We start from the raw sequence: 15,672 nt of genomic DNA, 5'->3' as shown, positions 1-15,672 counted from the left end.
TTCTGCCTTGTAATGTAATCAAACTCAAGAAAAACCTAGAAAGCATTTTCCTCTAGGTGTCTCAAGAGAACAGACATGCTTCATCACAACTCTACTTCTAGCTGAAAGACAACTGACTGCAGAAGGAGCCTCCCTCCAAAAGAGCAGACATTCTAAACCTAATGTTAATGGTAGGCAATACATGAGAAATTTGAAGAAAAAAAATCATCATAAAGACACATTTTTTTTATACAAATTAAAGAACTAAATAAAACACACAAACATAAATATTGGAGAAAGGGGACATCCCTGTCTCGTGCCATTTGACAAGGAAACATGCATGCAAAATTATTTTTTTATAGATGCTGTTAGGTTATCATAAAATGCAAAGATTTTCTTTATTGACCGCTTTTTCAGCATCTGTCATGAGGAGTGCTGAATGTGTGTCACTGGTTATTCAGGAATTTAGTAGAAGTTAACTCTCTGCTGTAATAGCATTAGAGTTGTTTCAACAAGTCTAGTTTTAAAGCTATTGTAGTATATGGGGATATATACCTTGCTGTTTATATAATGCCCAATGCATCTGTGGTATGTACAGTTGTGCTCAAACGTTTACATACCCCAGCAGAATTTTTGCTTTCTTATCTTTTTTTCAGAGAATAAGAATGATAACACTAAAACTTTTTTTCCACTCATGGTTAGTGGTTGTGTGAAACCATATACAGTGGTGCCTTGGATTACGAGCATAATTCGTTCCGGGGCCGTGCTTGTAATCCAAATCTACTCTTAAACCAAAACATATTTTACCATAAGAAATCACTGATATGCAGACAATTGGTTCCACACCCCAAAAATAATGATTTTATTATTCTGAATAATATGTAAAACAAATGAAACAAACATTCAGAAACAGCAGAATATGTGATATTATAAGTTACTGTACAGTAATGGAGAGGATGGGAAACGCAAGGGCTGACAGAGACTGTAGGGAGTATGAAGCAATGAGCAGGGCAGATGTGGGCACATACATACAGCACTTTCTGTCCGGGGAGAGAGGGGTTACAGCTATGAGGAGATTACCTCCACAGTCCTGTCCCCTGATGTAAGCCCCAGCCTGAAGTGGATCTGCTATGATTTGGAAGGTAAGGGAGACTTCCTGGGTCAGAGTACAATGCTGTAGACCCCACTAAGCAGACCATGCCCCTCCTCTACTCGCACTCCCACCCAGTACAGGGAGCTCTTAAACCAAAGCAATGCTTTTAAACCAAGTCACAATTTTGAAAAACTTTGAGCTCTTAAACCAAAATGCTCTCAAACCAAGTTACTCTTAAACCAAGGTACCACTGTATTGCCAAACTACTGTGTTTTCTCTTTTTAAATAAAAAGCATCCAAATGACCCTGATCAAAAGTTCACATACCCCAGTTCTTAATATCGCGCATTGCCCCCTCTAATATTAATCACAGCTTGAAGTCTTTTGTGGTAGTTGTGGATGAGGCTTTTAATTTTCTCAGATGGTAAAGCTGCCCATTCTTCTTGGCAAAAAGCCTCCAGTTCCTGTAAATCCTTGGGCTGTCTTGCATGAACTGCGCGCTTGAGATTTCTCCAGAGTGGCTTAAAGGGAACCTGTCACCCCCCGTGCCGGGGTGACAGGCTCCCGACCCCCCGTTAGAGCCCCATATACTTACCTAATCCCGCCGGGTCCCGCTTCTGGAGGTGGTCGGGTGACTGAGATCTCAGCCGCTGCAACCCGGCGCGCGCGCTGAGAGATGAGTCCAACACCCATAGAGAATGACAGGAGAGTCCAGCGCTCCGTCTGCAGCGGCTGAGATCTCAGTCACCCGACCACCTCCAGAAGCGGGACCCGGCGGGATTAGGTAAGTATATGGGGCTCTAACGGGGGGTCGGGAGCCTGTCACCCCGGCACGGGGGGTGACAGGTTCCCTTTAATGATATTGAGGTCAGGAGACTCAGAGGCCCACTCCTGAATCTTCACTTTGTTCTGCTGTAGCCAATGACAGGTCGACTTGGCCTTGTGTTTTGGATCGTTGTCACGTTGGGACGTCCAAGTACGTCCCATGCACCGCTTCCAGGCTGGTGAGCGCAAATTTGCCTCCAGTATTTGCTGATAATGTGCTCCATTCACCTTTCCTTTAACTGTGACCAAGTTTCCTGAGGCTTTGTAGCTTACACATCCCCAAAACATCAGTGATCCACCTCAGTGCTTTAGAGCAGGAATGGTGTTTCTTTCATCATAGGCCTTGTTGACACCTCTCCAAATGCAACATTTATGGTTGTGGCCAAAAATTTTGTCTTGTCTAATCACACCAAATTGTAGGTGGGATACTTTGTGGCATTTGCACAGTAATGGCTTTCTTCTGGCAACTTGACCATGCAACCAATTTTACTTCAAGTGTCTCCTTATTGTGCATCTTGAAACAGGCACACCACTAGTTTTCAGAAAGTCCTGTATTTTAGCTGATATTATTTGTGTTTTTTCCTTTGCATCCTTATTTTTCTTGTTAAATGTGACTGAAATGCTTGTTGGTTTACTTAAATGTGGTTTGGTTTGTACAGAGCCCCTGATTTTCTATTTGTTAATCACGGTTTGAACAATACTGACTGGCATTATCAATTCCTTGGATATCAGAATAAAGTGAAAGGTCCTGGAGTGGCCATCTCAGTCTTCTGGCCTTAATATAATTGAGCCACTCTGGGGAGATCTCAAGCACACAGTTCATGCAAGACAGCCCAGGAGTTTACAGGAACTGGAGGCTTTTTACCAAGAAAAATGGGCAGCTTTATCAACTGAGAAAATAAACAACCTCATCTATAACTACCACAAAAGACCTCAAGCAATCATTGATGCTAGAGGGGGCATTACACACCTACAGGGGGAGATGGCTCACCCTACAGTGGATTGCCTAAAGAGTGGGGATTATGTACAGAGAGAATTACCTACAGAACATGGGGTTTACAGGGGGATCATTGAAGAGGGTTTACCTACAGAGAGATTGGCTGAGGGAGGGGTTACAACAGAGGGAATTGCCTACAGAAGGGAGATTACCTACAGGGGAGGCTGTTTACCACAGGGGGGACTGCCTATGGGGGGTAGGGAGATTACCTACAGGGGGGTTGCCTAACTCAGGGACTGCCTACAGGCACATGTTGCCTACGGGGGATGCTTATATAGGGGATACTACTTACGGGGGGGGGGGGGGGGGGGGGGGGGGGGGGGGGGGGAGGGGGGGCTGTATTCATGAAAGCACAAAGCATATAGGTATAGAGGGGGTCTAACTTTTATATATTGGGCTTGTCTACTATTTGAAAGCACAGGCTCTGCATTAAAATTGTATCAGATGCAGATAAAAGCTGCCAGCTGTTAGTGTTTACCACCAATAAAAAGTTAGAAATCCTTTAGAACCCAAATTGCAAATCCTATGTTAAGCATTTAACACTGATGTGACCTATGATATATTGCTATGGATCTCAAAAATTGTATTTTACTACCTAATATGTCTGGTGGAAGAATAAAATCAATAGCAAGTGTATACTGTACCTTAACTGTGTGGTGAAATAATGTATGAGCTTCTCCCTGTACTCAGATACAATATTCTGCCCTCCTTGCATATACTCCAATCTCACAGCTTCCCATGCCTGCAAAGACAATGAAGAAAGATGGAATCAGCCTTCACTTTCAGTAAATGCAGACAATAACCACTGGTAATGCCCATACATAAATAAACGTATATTGATATATGCACTTTCACCTATGTCCTGAATATCACAGAGAAATGATCACTTAGGGGCACCTCCATTAACAGCAACTATGAAAATTTCTATATCTCCAAGTTCTTCAAACTGTGTTCCCAATGTTTTTGGAGTTTTCCCATTGCAGGTTTACAAACACATTAAAAACAACTACAAAAGAAAAACGTGTTACAAGGTGACAGATTTATCCAAATGAGCCTCAAGTATATGTACTATTAGCAACATGCCCAATAATAAAACATTATTAAGTAGTAAGATGGAAGAAGGATGAGCGGTCCCAGCACAAAATCCTGTCCCACTCGTTCCTTCATCTATCTGCTGACTTCCTCAGGGGTCTATGTTTAAAGTCCACAATGTCGTCCCTTATATATAAGGGAGAGAATGATCATGTTTGTAACTTATACGTTCAACATGGCTATTGCTAAGACATCAATAAGAAGTCATATGGTATGTAAGAAACAGGAGTCTCACAGTATATTGCAAGAATAACTCCTCTTTCCTGATTTACCATGAGCAATGAGTTGAGTCAACAACTCAACTCAACATAAGTCAATATTCACAAACCTCATATCAATACAGCACAAAAATCCGTTTTCCCACACATGCAGGGAAGTGTTGCAGGGGAAGCTTACGAATCAATCTCATTTTGTCAAAAACAACCACTGACATATGAAAGTCACATAGATATCACCCTGGTGTGAGAAACCAATGCAAATATACCTAATAAGCTGAGGAAGTCAGCAGATAGCTGATCCTTCTACCATCTCACTACTTAATATTGTTTTATTATTGGGCATGTTGCTAATAGTACATATACTCAGGGCTTATTTGGATTTATCTGTCGCCTTTCAGCACATGTTTTGCACCCGGTCCTACTGTTTGTACATATATTATTCATTGGAGGAGATGGATACAGCAGACCTTCTTACCCACGGGGTCTGGCTGATTGGTATCCGGTTAGAGGGAGAGATGAACTCTGATCCCCCTCAGTAATTCTATGTATAAAATTTATGATACATAATGAGTGGTTGTTTTCAGTGCATTTATCTGAGATAGTTGTGCACTTCCCAAATATTCATACAGTGTGCACTTCCAATTTGTTATTGTGGTTTATGAAGACATTTCAAGTCTTAAAACATACCTGAAGATGTTGAAACTGAAGTAGTCCACAGCTATATCTAAGTACAACCATCTTATCAAGATGATGCACCAAAAATGTCAATATTGGCCATGTCAATCCATCGCAGAGCTCCATCAGTTCACATTCACTCACTCCATTGTGGCTTACGCTGATCAGACAAAGAATCTATAGTAAAAGTACAATTCTGTTAAGTGAACCTCACTATAATCGTTTACAAAGAAACAGAAACTTCATTATGTTCCTTTGAAAACCACTTTTTTACGTAACTGAACATGCACTTACCTTGCTAGACAAGTCCAATGAAAGCAACGGGCAAAGAGAACAGTATTAAAACTTTTATATTAGCCCAAACTAAAAGTAACCAAAAAACTGTGCAAGCAAGGTAAACATTCAACATAAGAACAACACAGGCATCAAAAGACTGGGTTACCTATAAACCAAGAGAATGTGACTTAAAGGGGTATTCTCATCAAATAGATTCAGGACATAATCACAGGATATACCATTAATTCCTAAAAGAGAGTCCAAGTCCCTGGTGGCCACAGCAGGGTGGCCTGCACGACCTTACAGGTGAGGAAAATGTCAAGCTGGCACTGTTCTCCTATGCTCTATGCAAGTTGCATTCAGCTGAAAGACAACTTTGAGGCCTCGTTCATACATAGTATTTGCCCGGTAAACAATGGCTGTTGTTGGAGAGTGCAACAACGCCCTTTGTTTAACAGCACTGCTTCATTGAATAGCAGTCTATAAAAACACGGCCGTAATATATACACCCTGTGTACACTATGGCCGTGGTTCTTTGTGGGCGCACAAAATAATTGTTTGAAACGGCTGTGTCAAACAACAGATAATGTTCATACACTGTGTGAACATGGCCTGAAAGCATATACAAGTAACTGGTATCGGGTAACAGACAGTGGGCACGGCAGCTCCAGTTATGCTGTACCTTCTCCCCAAAAACATGCTTAATTGAAAGCCTGAGTGATTTTTATGTGTTCACTTTGACCTGTCAGAAGTTTGTAAAAGTGTTAGTTACCTTTGACTGAGGCTTCAATCCACAGCAGATTACCTATGCACCATAATGGTGCTGTTCTTAAATTATACATAAATTGTTTTTCTGCCTTTAACTCCTATACTTTGGGGTTCTTACCTCTCTCATGAGCTCCTTGTCCTTTGCAGAGGGCAGAAATCCCTGCACTGTATGAAGTGCAAGTCGATACAATGAAACAGTATCCTGACACTGTAAGCAAAGCTGCAAGACATCTGTAACATCCCCCATGTTCGCGGCCCTGCACAACACACAGATTTACATTACAAATGTAGTTTTGATGTCTCAATAGGAACTGTACAAAAGCTGTAAACCCAAATAATGCATTTCCTTTTCACATAGGCCGAGACTACACACAAAGTATTTCCTTTTCCACTATGCACTGCAAGGGGTAAAATCTGTAGCAAGACTGAAAAATGCTGCATGCTGTGATTCTGGGCAGATTTTTTTGTAATTTTCTGCAGTTTATAGTGTTAATATACTGTAAATTAGCAGCTTGCAAATTTAACAGTGTCACTGTCATTATAACTTTCAACATCTAAATCAACAGGGGATGTGATATAAAGCAAGTTTGCAAGGTTTTTTTTAGTTATCATGCTATAAAACAAAGTTATACTTACCTGTATCATAGTCCAGTCTCCTGAAGGCAGCTTTTAGTGCTAGTTAAATCCTGGTTATCTGTATGCTCACAGAGAAAGCAGTCATTTGATTGATGGACACATTGAGCCCTGACTCTCTGTACTGGCCGGGACTTCCTGTATTTAGTCTTTTTTTTTTTTTCAACCAGCACAACACTAAAAAGAGACTGGACCTGGCTTTGTTTTACAGCATGATAATTAAAAAGTAAATTATTAATGTAAATTGCAAAAATTCTTTGTTTCACATCCCCTGTTGATTTAGATTTCGAAACTTATAATGCCAGTGACACTTTAACACAGTAGGTATAGGCCCACTTACCAGATCAGTATCTTAGCTAATAAAGTTACATATAGAGGATTGCAGGTGGTAGCAGATCGACAAAGTCTTTCCAGTTTTCTCTCCTATAAAAAATAAATAAATAAAAAAGACCTGTCAAGTAGTATAGAAGTAGAATACTGAATATGATATAATACATAAAACACATGCAGAATATTTGCAATTGCAGAGTTGAACCTCAGTGCCAAAATATGTAAGTGTAAATGGTGCCATGTACCTGCTCTTTGGTTAGTATAATACTGGCTGTGCTGCATTCAACATTTATAAGAGACTTCACATCCTTTGGGTTCAGTGGATCCAGATGAAGAGTCGGCCACAATCTGTAATAAAGAATATAGACTGTATGCTTAAAGGAGAAAATGAAAATTTTCCAGCTGGCGGGGGGAACAAAATAATCAAGCGCTACTTACCTCTCTCCATGCCCCTAAAGCGCCACGTCACAGGCTACCGGACCCCCAACCCCCAAACTTCTTTTCCCCCAAATTCCGATGTCATCAAGATTTAAGGGAAAATACCTGACCCGGCTGATGGATTGCCCGCTCAGCCAATTAGTGACTGCAGTGGTGTCCCTCCCTAATCATTGGTTGGCTGAGCAGGCAATCCATCAGCTGTGACATCTCTGGAGGAGGAGATCCAGGAACCCAGCAGGAGCTTCAGAGCGGTAAGGCAGCGCTGCAGAGGCATAAGGGTGGGTAGGTAGCACTTGTTTGTTATGTTCCTCCTTGCCCCTGCTGGCTCCCTTAATAACAGTTATTGTCTACTAGGTACCTGGACAATATAAAACAGGAACACCCTCGACGGAATAAATAGAAAACACTTGTTGAAGCTATGTTTAAACATTGTGGTTTTGCCATGTATTTTCAGATAATGTGTCCAAGCCATCATGGGACTGCATTGTGTGGTGAGCATGTGTTTTTTAGAAGTTCATATTGATTTCAGTGAACATTTTTCTGAACATTCCCCATTAAAATGAATTGCTTTTTTTCCCAGTAAAGCCTATTCCTGGCAGAGAGATGGCCACTTGGTCATTCTCCACCAAACATTATAGAAAATGTTGTTTAAATACATAATTTTCTTAATCTTAAGTGTTCTATAGACACTGTGAAACACACACAATATTAGAATACTGGGAAGTCATTTACCTCCATGCTTGAGGACAAGTTTCAACATTCACAGAGACGATGACACGAACATTTACCGGTAAGGGATCAATCAGCCATTTCATGTGCTTTTCTGATTGCTGGAAAATAGATAGCAAATTACTTCCCCTGACTCCAGGCAAAGCAGTGGTGACACTTCTGCTTTAAACTTATAAAGACTCTTTTATAAACTATTGAACTATTGCATAATATAGGATTCAGAAATACTTCATATAATTAAAGCCATACCCATAACGTCTTATTAACTGTTACACCCAGTACTGTCTGCTTTAGGAATCTGAGCCCTACAATAAATGTTAACAATCATATGCCAGTCAATGGGAAAACATTTTCACAAGTAAAACTTCCCACTATAAGCAGAGATGTGTAAACTCATAAGAAACCTGCATTAAACATTGGGGTTCATGTATATACCTCTATCTGATCAATTGAGTCAATAATAATGATGATGTTTCCTTGATATCGACTGGAAAGTTTTTCAAGCCAGTGAGGAAATTCTTCCAAGAACTTGCCTGGATCCATGGATAATGATGACACAGACCAAGAATACTGCATAAGCTATAAGTTAGACAGGAAAACATGATATAACTTTAGATTAACAGTATGCACAAGTACTTCAACTATTAGCCTAAATAAAGTGAAAAATGCATATTCTTTAATGCTGTACATTATTGTGACAGCTGTGGCAGTGGTGCCCTGTGCTCTGGTACACCACCACACCCAGTCCTCTGCTCTCTGTTCCTGGCGGATGCCACAGCCCATAGGCAGGGACCCGGTGGTGCCATTACTTCAGTCCTGCAGGGCACCTTACCTGTCTGCGCTCCTGTTCTCACCTCCTAGGGTGCGTGTGTGCCTGCTCACTGAGATTTAAAGGGCCAGTACGCCTTTAATTGGTTGCTTGCACTCAATCACTCCCTATAAATTCCTGCCCCTGTCCTGACCCCATTGTTAAAAAGCTTCTACATGCTAATCCTTAGTTTGCGGTCCCAGCTCTCCTGCCCATGTCTGCTGTCTGTCGTTCCAGCCCTTGACTCCTGCCTTGGTCCCAGCCATGAGTCTTGCTGCGGCTTCGGTCGTGCTTGCCTTCCTGCCTACATGTCTCCAGCTGCACCTCGCCGCTGCCTCTGGCGAGGCTTGAGGCGGGCTCTGGTGAGGACCAGCAACTGCTTAGACTCCACACCCTGGCGTGGCTTATGCCATCGCTAGCAGCTGTACCAAATATATATATATATATATATATATATATATATATATATATATATATATATATATATTGATATATATTGATATAAAAAGATAAAACATTAATGAAAATATCTAGCAATGAATTGTTAGAAAATGAAAATATCTAACAAAGACTGCAACTGTAAGACTGTCATTTTAAACAACTTTGCAGAAATCAATAGTACAGGTGATAATAAGAAAGGCTGAAATAGATTTTATTAGGCAAAGTACCATCCAAAAGGCTGTTTTCCCACCTCCCCCCCTCACTTCGTATCTGTTCATTATCAAGGCAAAGCCCTCTACAGCAGAGTGAAGGTGGGTTTTGTACTGCCCACTATAGCCTATAGAGGGGGGAGGGGCCCAAAGGGGATGAGTGAGCAGAAGAGGAGAGATGTAGCATCCACACTGCAGCTGACCATAGCCAAAGAGATGACAGGATAGTGCATCCTCAAAAGTCACCTGAAATGATAGTTACACTTTCGGGCTATGTTCACACTACGTATATGTCCGGCCGCATATTTCGCGGCCGGACATATATGTGTTAAACTCCGGCCGGGAATTTACGCTACTTGCGGCCGGCTACATACGGACCGCGAACTTACGCCCGTAGTCTACTTACGCTTCCCGAGCGCCCTACGTAGCGATCTGACAGCGGTCTTGTACTTGGAAATCTTCGCCTAGCCCCGGACACCCCACAGAACCTTTTGGATCGGCACAAAAAGCTTGCAAAATGAAGAAATCACCACTACGTACGGGACCGCATGTTACGCTACGGGCGTAAGTTACGGCATTTTCGTCCTCAAACAATGGTCTGGTTCATTTTTTACGTTGCCGCGTGCGATCCGGGCGTAAGTTCGGACGTAGTGTGAACTGTGCAGCCGTACATCGTATACTTTCCATTGTAAGTCTCCCGCTTATTCACGGAACGCGCTATGTCCGGAGACTTACGTAGTGTGAACATAGCCTAAGGGTAGCTTCACACACACTATATCGCAGCGGATTTTCTGCTGTGGATCCGCAACAGACTTGATCTAAATAGCTGAACACAGCATCAAATCTGCACCATCAAATCTGCTGCAGATCTGCTGCTGACCCTGTACGTGTGAATGCACCCTGAGGCTGGGTTCACACTATGTATATTTGAGGCTGTATATTTGAGGCTGTATAGCAACCAAAACCAGGAGTGGATTGAAAACACAGAAAGGATCTGTTTACATAATGTTGAAATTGAGTGGATGGCCGTCATTTAATAGCAAATATTTGCTGTTATTTTAAAACAACGGCTGTTGTATTGAAATAATGGCAGTTATTTACTGTTATATGATGGCCATCCACTCAGTTTCAACATTGTGTGAACAGATCCTTTCTGTGTTTTCAATCCACTCCTGGTTTTGGTTGCTATGAAGACCTGACAAGAGGACCAAATACTGCCTGAAATATACGTAGTGTGAACCCAGCCTAAAAGAATTACTCATGTGGCCAAACTTTTGTCATTGTTGTTTCACAGCCAGCCCTTCTTTCTTCAATACTTGCAAGTGAAGAAAATCAGCTTTGACCTGTTAAAGCAGTGTAACATCTCAGACACGGCTTCTGTCCTTATAATAATGCCTGTGCAGGCTTTTGTAAGGAGCATGATATCATTTTTTGAACTGTACGAACCGCAGCTAGCTCAGCTTGGCACATATTCAATTGTTCAATGGTTTGGCAACTAAACCTCCTATCTAGACTTTGGTGCCCCACTTATGTGCCATGTGTGTTTCTCAATGACAATCATTCAGTTGATTCAGTATTGAATACATATTACCTTGAGAGTCAGTCTCTTTATGATTAAAGCTGGCTCGGAGCTGGTTGACATTGGTTTGCCAACAAAGTGATACAACATAAGAGTGTTTGGTGAATGTTTCTGCTGAAGCTGAATCCTGCACATATAAAACATTGTCATTAGGGCAATGAACTGCTGACCTGGTTACTGTTGACACTGATTCTATAGTTCTCATTCTAGTCTACAGACTTATGATGGCTTGCCTTAAAGCGATACTGTATCCACCAATCCCCCCCCCCTTCCGAAACCACTGGTACCCTCCAATTTAATGGCAGTAAGTCCTACCTAGGTGTGTCTTTTAAAATGCACCCAGTGTCTTGATTTAGGTAAAAAGTAATCTTTTTATCTGCAGCAGCCGAGTCAATGAGGCATGGTCTAGGCTCTAGGGCAAAGAAGCTCTAGGCCACGCCTCATTGACTCGGCTGCTGCAGATTAAAAGATACTTTTTTACAGACTCACTGTCATCAAACAGAAGGTACCAGCGGTTTGGTGAAGGGGGGGGGGGGGGGTCGGGAAGTTGGTGGATAGAGTATCACTTTAAAAAGAATCTGTCACAAAATATAAAATATAAATGGAAGCAGTACCAAACACCAGTCTGGTGAGAGGACACATATACAGTCACTAAATCTATCACAGTTGTATATAGTGTATGGTGGGCATAACGGCATATAAAAAGACCCTCAATTTTTTTTATTTAATTGCAAATAGGGCATGACTTAAAAGGAAACAGGAACTGACAGATAAAAAAAGCTGTATAACCCAAATTTATCACATAGTACACTGAGCTCCCTTCCACTATTATCCTATTGTCACTGCCTGACTGCCAATAAGCCCATACTGCTGTGCTCAAGTATAAACACTCTCCATGCCTATGCAGATACACTTGTGTACCTCTGCCTGCCTCACCTACTCAGTATCTATTAATATTTGGTGGTATTGTCAATAAAGGATACTCCAAATTTTTTAGATATTTATGTGTCCAGCATTTTTATGATCTTCATTGATCTTTCTGTGCTCTTTATATACAAAGTTTCAAACAGGCTTTTTCAAGCTCCTGAATACCTGCAAGCTGAAATGCCTCCTCACCCCCACCCACTGCTTGGTTGACACCAGGGCCGGCTCCAGCTTTTTGTGGGCCCTTGGGCGACAGAGCGTCGGCGGGCCCCTTTGAGGAGCAAATCATGGAGAGACAGGCGAGGAAAGATTTGCAGCAAAAGAAACATGCGGCTGTTGCATATCTTTCTCCTCCTGTATCTCCTGATCTCTGTGGTAGTCAGGACTCTGGAGGAGTCAGACCCAGTCACAGGATTATATATATATCATGCTGGTGCTGCTAGTTCTCCTGTATACAGCTCCTGCTGTGTGTGTGTGTGTGTGTGTGTGTGTGTGTGTGTGTGTGTGTGTGTGTGTGTGTGTGTGTGTGTGTGTATATATATATATATATATATATATATATATATATATATATATATATATGAACATGGTAAGACCTTTAGTTCTCCTATATACAGGTCCTGCTGTGATATATATATATATATATATATATATATATATATATATATATATATATATATACACACACACACACACACACACACACACACACACACACTGTATATCACTGCAGGACCTGTATATAGGAGAACTAGAGGTCTTACCATGTTCATATGATAGAGAGAGAGAGATAGGAGATAGATAGATAAGATAGATAGATAGATAGATAGATGTTCTAGTTGTTTTGTGTATAGAGGTCCTGCTGTAATAGATATATATATTACAGCAGGACCTCTATACACAAAACAACTAGAAGCACATACAGTAGACTATTAGTTTGCAGAGCCTACCGTGCTGCCCTCTATCAGGTCAGGTGTCCAATCACATGACCCGTGACATCATCAAAGGTCCTTCACACTCAAAGGTCCTCTTTCCTACTCGGCTGTAGGGAAGATTTGTGTGAAGGAAGACAGGTGCCCGGGGACCCCAGTATGTATCGGCGGGCCCCTAACTGTCACATGTGGCCTCAAGGGCCCAGTCCCCTTTGTTACTACAATTTTTTTTTTTACTAGCAAAAAAATGTAGTAACAGATGGGACTGGGCCCCTAGAGGAGCTGTGGGCCCCGGCATTTGCCCTAGTTAGCCGGGTGCTGACGCCGGCCCTGGTTGACACCTAGAGTCTCGTGCAGGGTCTGGTATGGGGGGAATGAGGGGGAGTTACAGCTTTATACATTTATAATAATAGTATCACACTAATACACAGTTAAAATCTTTGTTTAATTACTGAAACATTTTAACACAAATATGCTTTCATTATTATCTAGTTTTTATGGAAATCCTAACATCAAATTTCTCACTGCCACTGAATGGTTACCAGACATTCTGGACTTTTCTATTACAATACACAAAAATGGAAATGTCTTATAGTTTGATGAGGTAGAAAGTTATGAAAAGTAACTTACCACTTTGAAAGGAGAAGGGATTTTCCAGAACCAGGTCCTCCAGATATAAGCAGGGGAGGAATGGGTGCAGGAGCAGCTACTAAATCATTCAAGCGATTATAGTACTAATAAAACAAAATAGACTAAATAAATTGGAAATGCATTAATTACAGAAGACATGTTAAAAGTTCTGCAATAACGTTCAGAGGTTTTTTTTAGTATTTTGAAAGATAACATACAAACACAGACTTAGGGCTCGGTCACACTAGCGTTTTTACATGAAACTGACGGATCCGTTCATTTTTTGTAAACGGATAGCTAAAGACTGATTTGCTAATGGATGTCAACGGATGCAAAAGGATAGCCAAAAATGTTAGTGTATCCATTTATTTTAGTTAAATTAGCGGAAGCTTGCCATCCGTTTGCTTCCGTTGTTATCAGTTTCTAATTTCGTTTGTGTCCGTTTTTCACTGTTTTTTTTTCAGCTCCTCCCCTTTCTTCCCAGAACTTCCTGCCTTCTCTCCCCTTCTGCGCATGCTCCAACTAGAAAACGGAATGAGACGGAAACTTGAACAACGGACGCAAACGGATTAGCCTTCCGTTTCGATCTCTCACCATTGACTATCAATATGAAAAAAAACGGATTGCATCGATCCATTTAAGTTCCGTTTTTAAAAAAGGAAAAGAAAATACTGCAAACACAATTTTTTCGTCCGTTCAGAAAAACGGAACTTGAACGGATTGCATGCTAACGGAGCACTATTTTGCCAAACGGGGCACAATAAAATATAATTAAAACCTATGGGGATTATAACGGATCCGACAATTTCAGTTTTGCTTTTTCTAAAACGGAAAAGGATGACAGAATGGTGCCGGAAGGACAAACGCTAATGTGAACGTAGCCTTAGAGCTAGATTTATTACTCAGTGTTATGTTACTTCAAGGCTGCAATTATTCTAGTACAAAGCAAAGTAAGAGATGAAAGATACAATCAGCATTGGTAGTTCATTGTATGTTTTCTGTGGCATATATGGCACCTAGATCATTATTTGTACCTTTTAATATATTTGAAAGATTTATATTGAATCACAGATAGAGACAATTATCATCTCTCCAAAGAATAGGTGATAAATGTCTGAGCACTGAAGGCCCCATCTTAGGGATCCCCACCGATGAAATGGATTGGTGGCTAGGCATGTATGCTTGCACTCTATGCAATCTCTATAAGATTGAGGGACATAGTAAAGCTCAACTCACTCCAGGTTTTGATTAAAAAAAAATACTGACCAAAAGACTGACAGAATTTATGTGTGAACATAGCCTTGGGGTGTTAAAGTGGGTTCTCTGAGAAGAGAAAGTCAATCCAAGATGAATCCCTTTAAATGGCCACTTTCTTAAACAAAAATAAAAAAGTGTCCCTGGCACCCCAGAAGGTTTTATCAATGCCGAGACATCCACCGAACATGAGAACGAACAGGGAGAAGCGTGTGGTAGTGCACTACACTCCTCAGCATGCAGTGATGTCTGCAGATGCCTGGATAAAGATAATGAACCGTGGGGAACTTACTTTGTCAAAACCCAGCTCACATGTCGACTGAGATGCATGCTGAAAAGCCTCCATTTGCTCTTGCTCATCATGAACATCCCATAAAACATCCCCAAAGTCATCATCTTCTTGAACTGCTGGATCATCTTTGGCATCAGGGTCAGAAATCTCCGCACCCAACAAATCCTGCAAAGACAACAAAATACTAGGATATAAGCCTAAACATTCCACAGCAACTTTGGCTTAGCTCAAGCAGTTATGGAGGACACTAGATATGACCTAGTGAACACAAATATAGTCCATCAGGTGGTGTGCAGCAGTACACACACTGACATGTGTGAGACCTATTATACCTGTTTGATGACTTGCTCTACATGACAGTAGGTTTTATAGACTCCTTCCTCAGGTTCTCCATTGTCCTCAATGATCTGAAAATACAGAGTAGCATTATATTTGACAAAGATAACTGTGTAATAAGTGTAATATTGTGATTTTAATAGCTATATCTTACCCTTAATTTTTTGTGCTAACCTTGATAACCATACAATGGCTATGCTCTATAAAGAGTCATT

At 41.2% G+C, this 15,672-nt stretch overlaps 1 protein-coding gene across 2 annotated transcripts in view; it reads right to left on the bottom strand.

Annotated features, from left to right (window-relative positions):
* Nucleotides 1–15,672, bottom strand: part of NPHP3 (nephrocystin 3) — a 52,540-nt gene that overhangs the window by 18,909 nt on the left and 17,959 nt on the right. For both annotated transcript variants that reach the window (XM_069958345.1, XM_069958346.1), the window contains exons 9-19: nt 15,454–15,528; nt 15,122–15,286; nt 13,576–13,679; nt 11,102–11,216; nt 8,488–8,631; nt 8,056–8,153; nt 7,131–7,233; nt 6,896–6,978; nt 6,041–6,179; nt 4,891–5,055; nt 3,538–3,635 (exon numbers count right to left, since the gene is read on the bottom strand). In XM_069958345.1, the coding sequence (XP_069814446.1) occupies nt 3,538–3,635; nt 4,891–5,055; nt 6,041–6,179; nt 6,896–6,978; nt 7,131–7,233; nt 8,056–8,153; nt 8,488–8,631; nt 11,102–11,216; nt 13,576–13,679; nt 15,122–15,286; nt 15,454–15,528 (1,289 nt within the window). The remainder of the gene's footprint in view (nt 1–3,537; nt 3,636–4,890; nt 5,056–6,040; nt 6,180–6,895; nt 6,979–7,130; nt 7,234–8,055; nt 8,154–8,487; nt 8,632–11,101; nt 11,217–13,575; nt 13,680–15,121; nt 15,287–15,453; nt 15,529–15,672) is intronic.

This window comes from Dendropsophus ebraccatus, chromosome 2 (genome assembly GCF_027789765.1).
Source record: "Dendropsophus ebraccatus isolate aDenEbr1 chromosome 2, aDenEbr1.pat, whole genome shotgun sequence".
NCBI lineage: Eukaryota > Metazoa > Chordata > Amphibia > Anura > Hylidae > Dendropsophus > Dendropsophus ebraccatus.
Note: the sequence above shows the minus strand (reverse complement) of the source record. Positions and strands in the feature narration are given on the sequence as shown.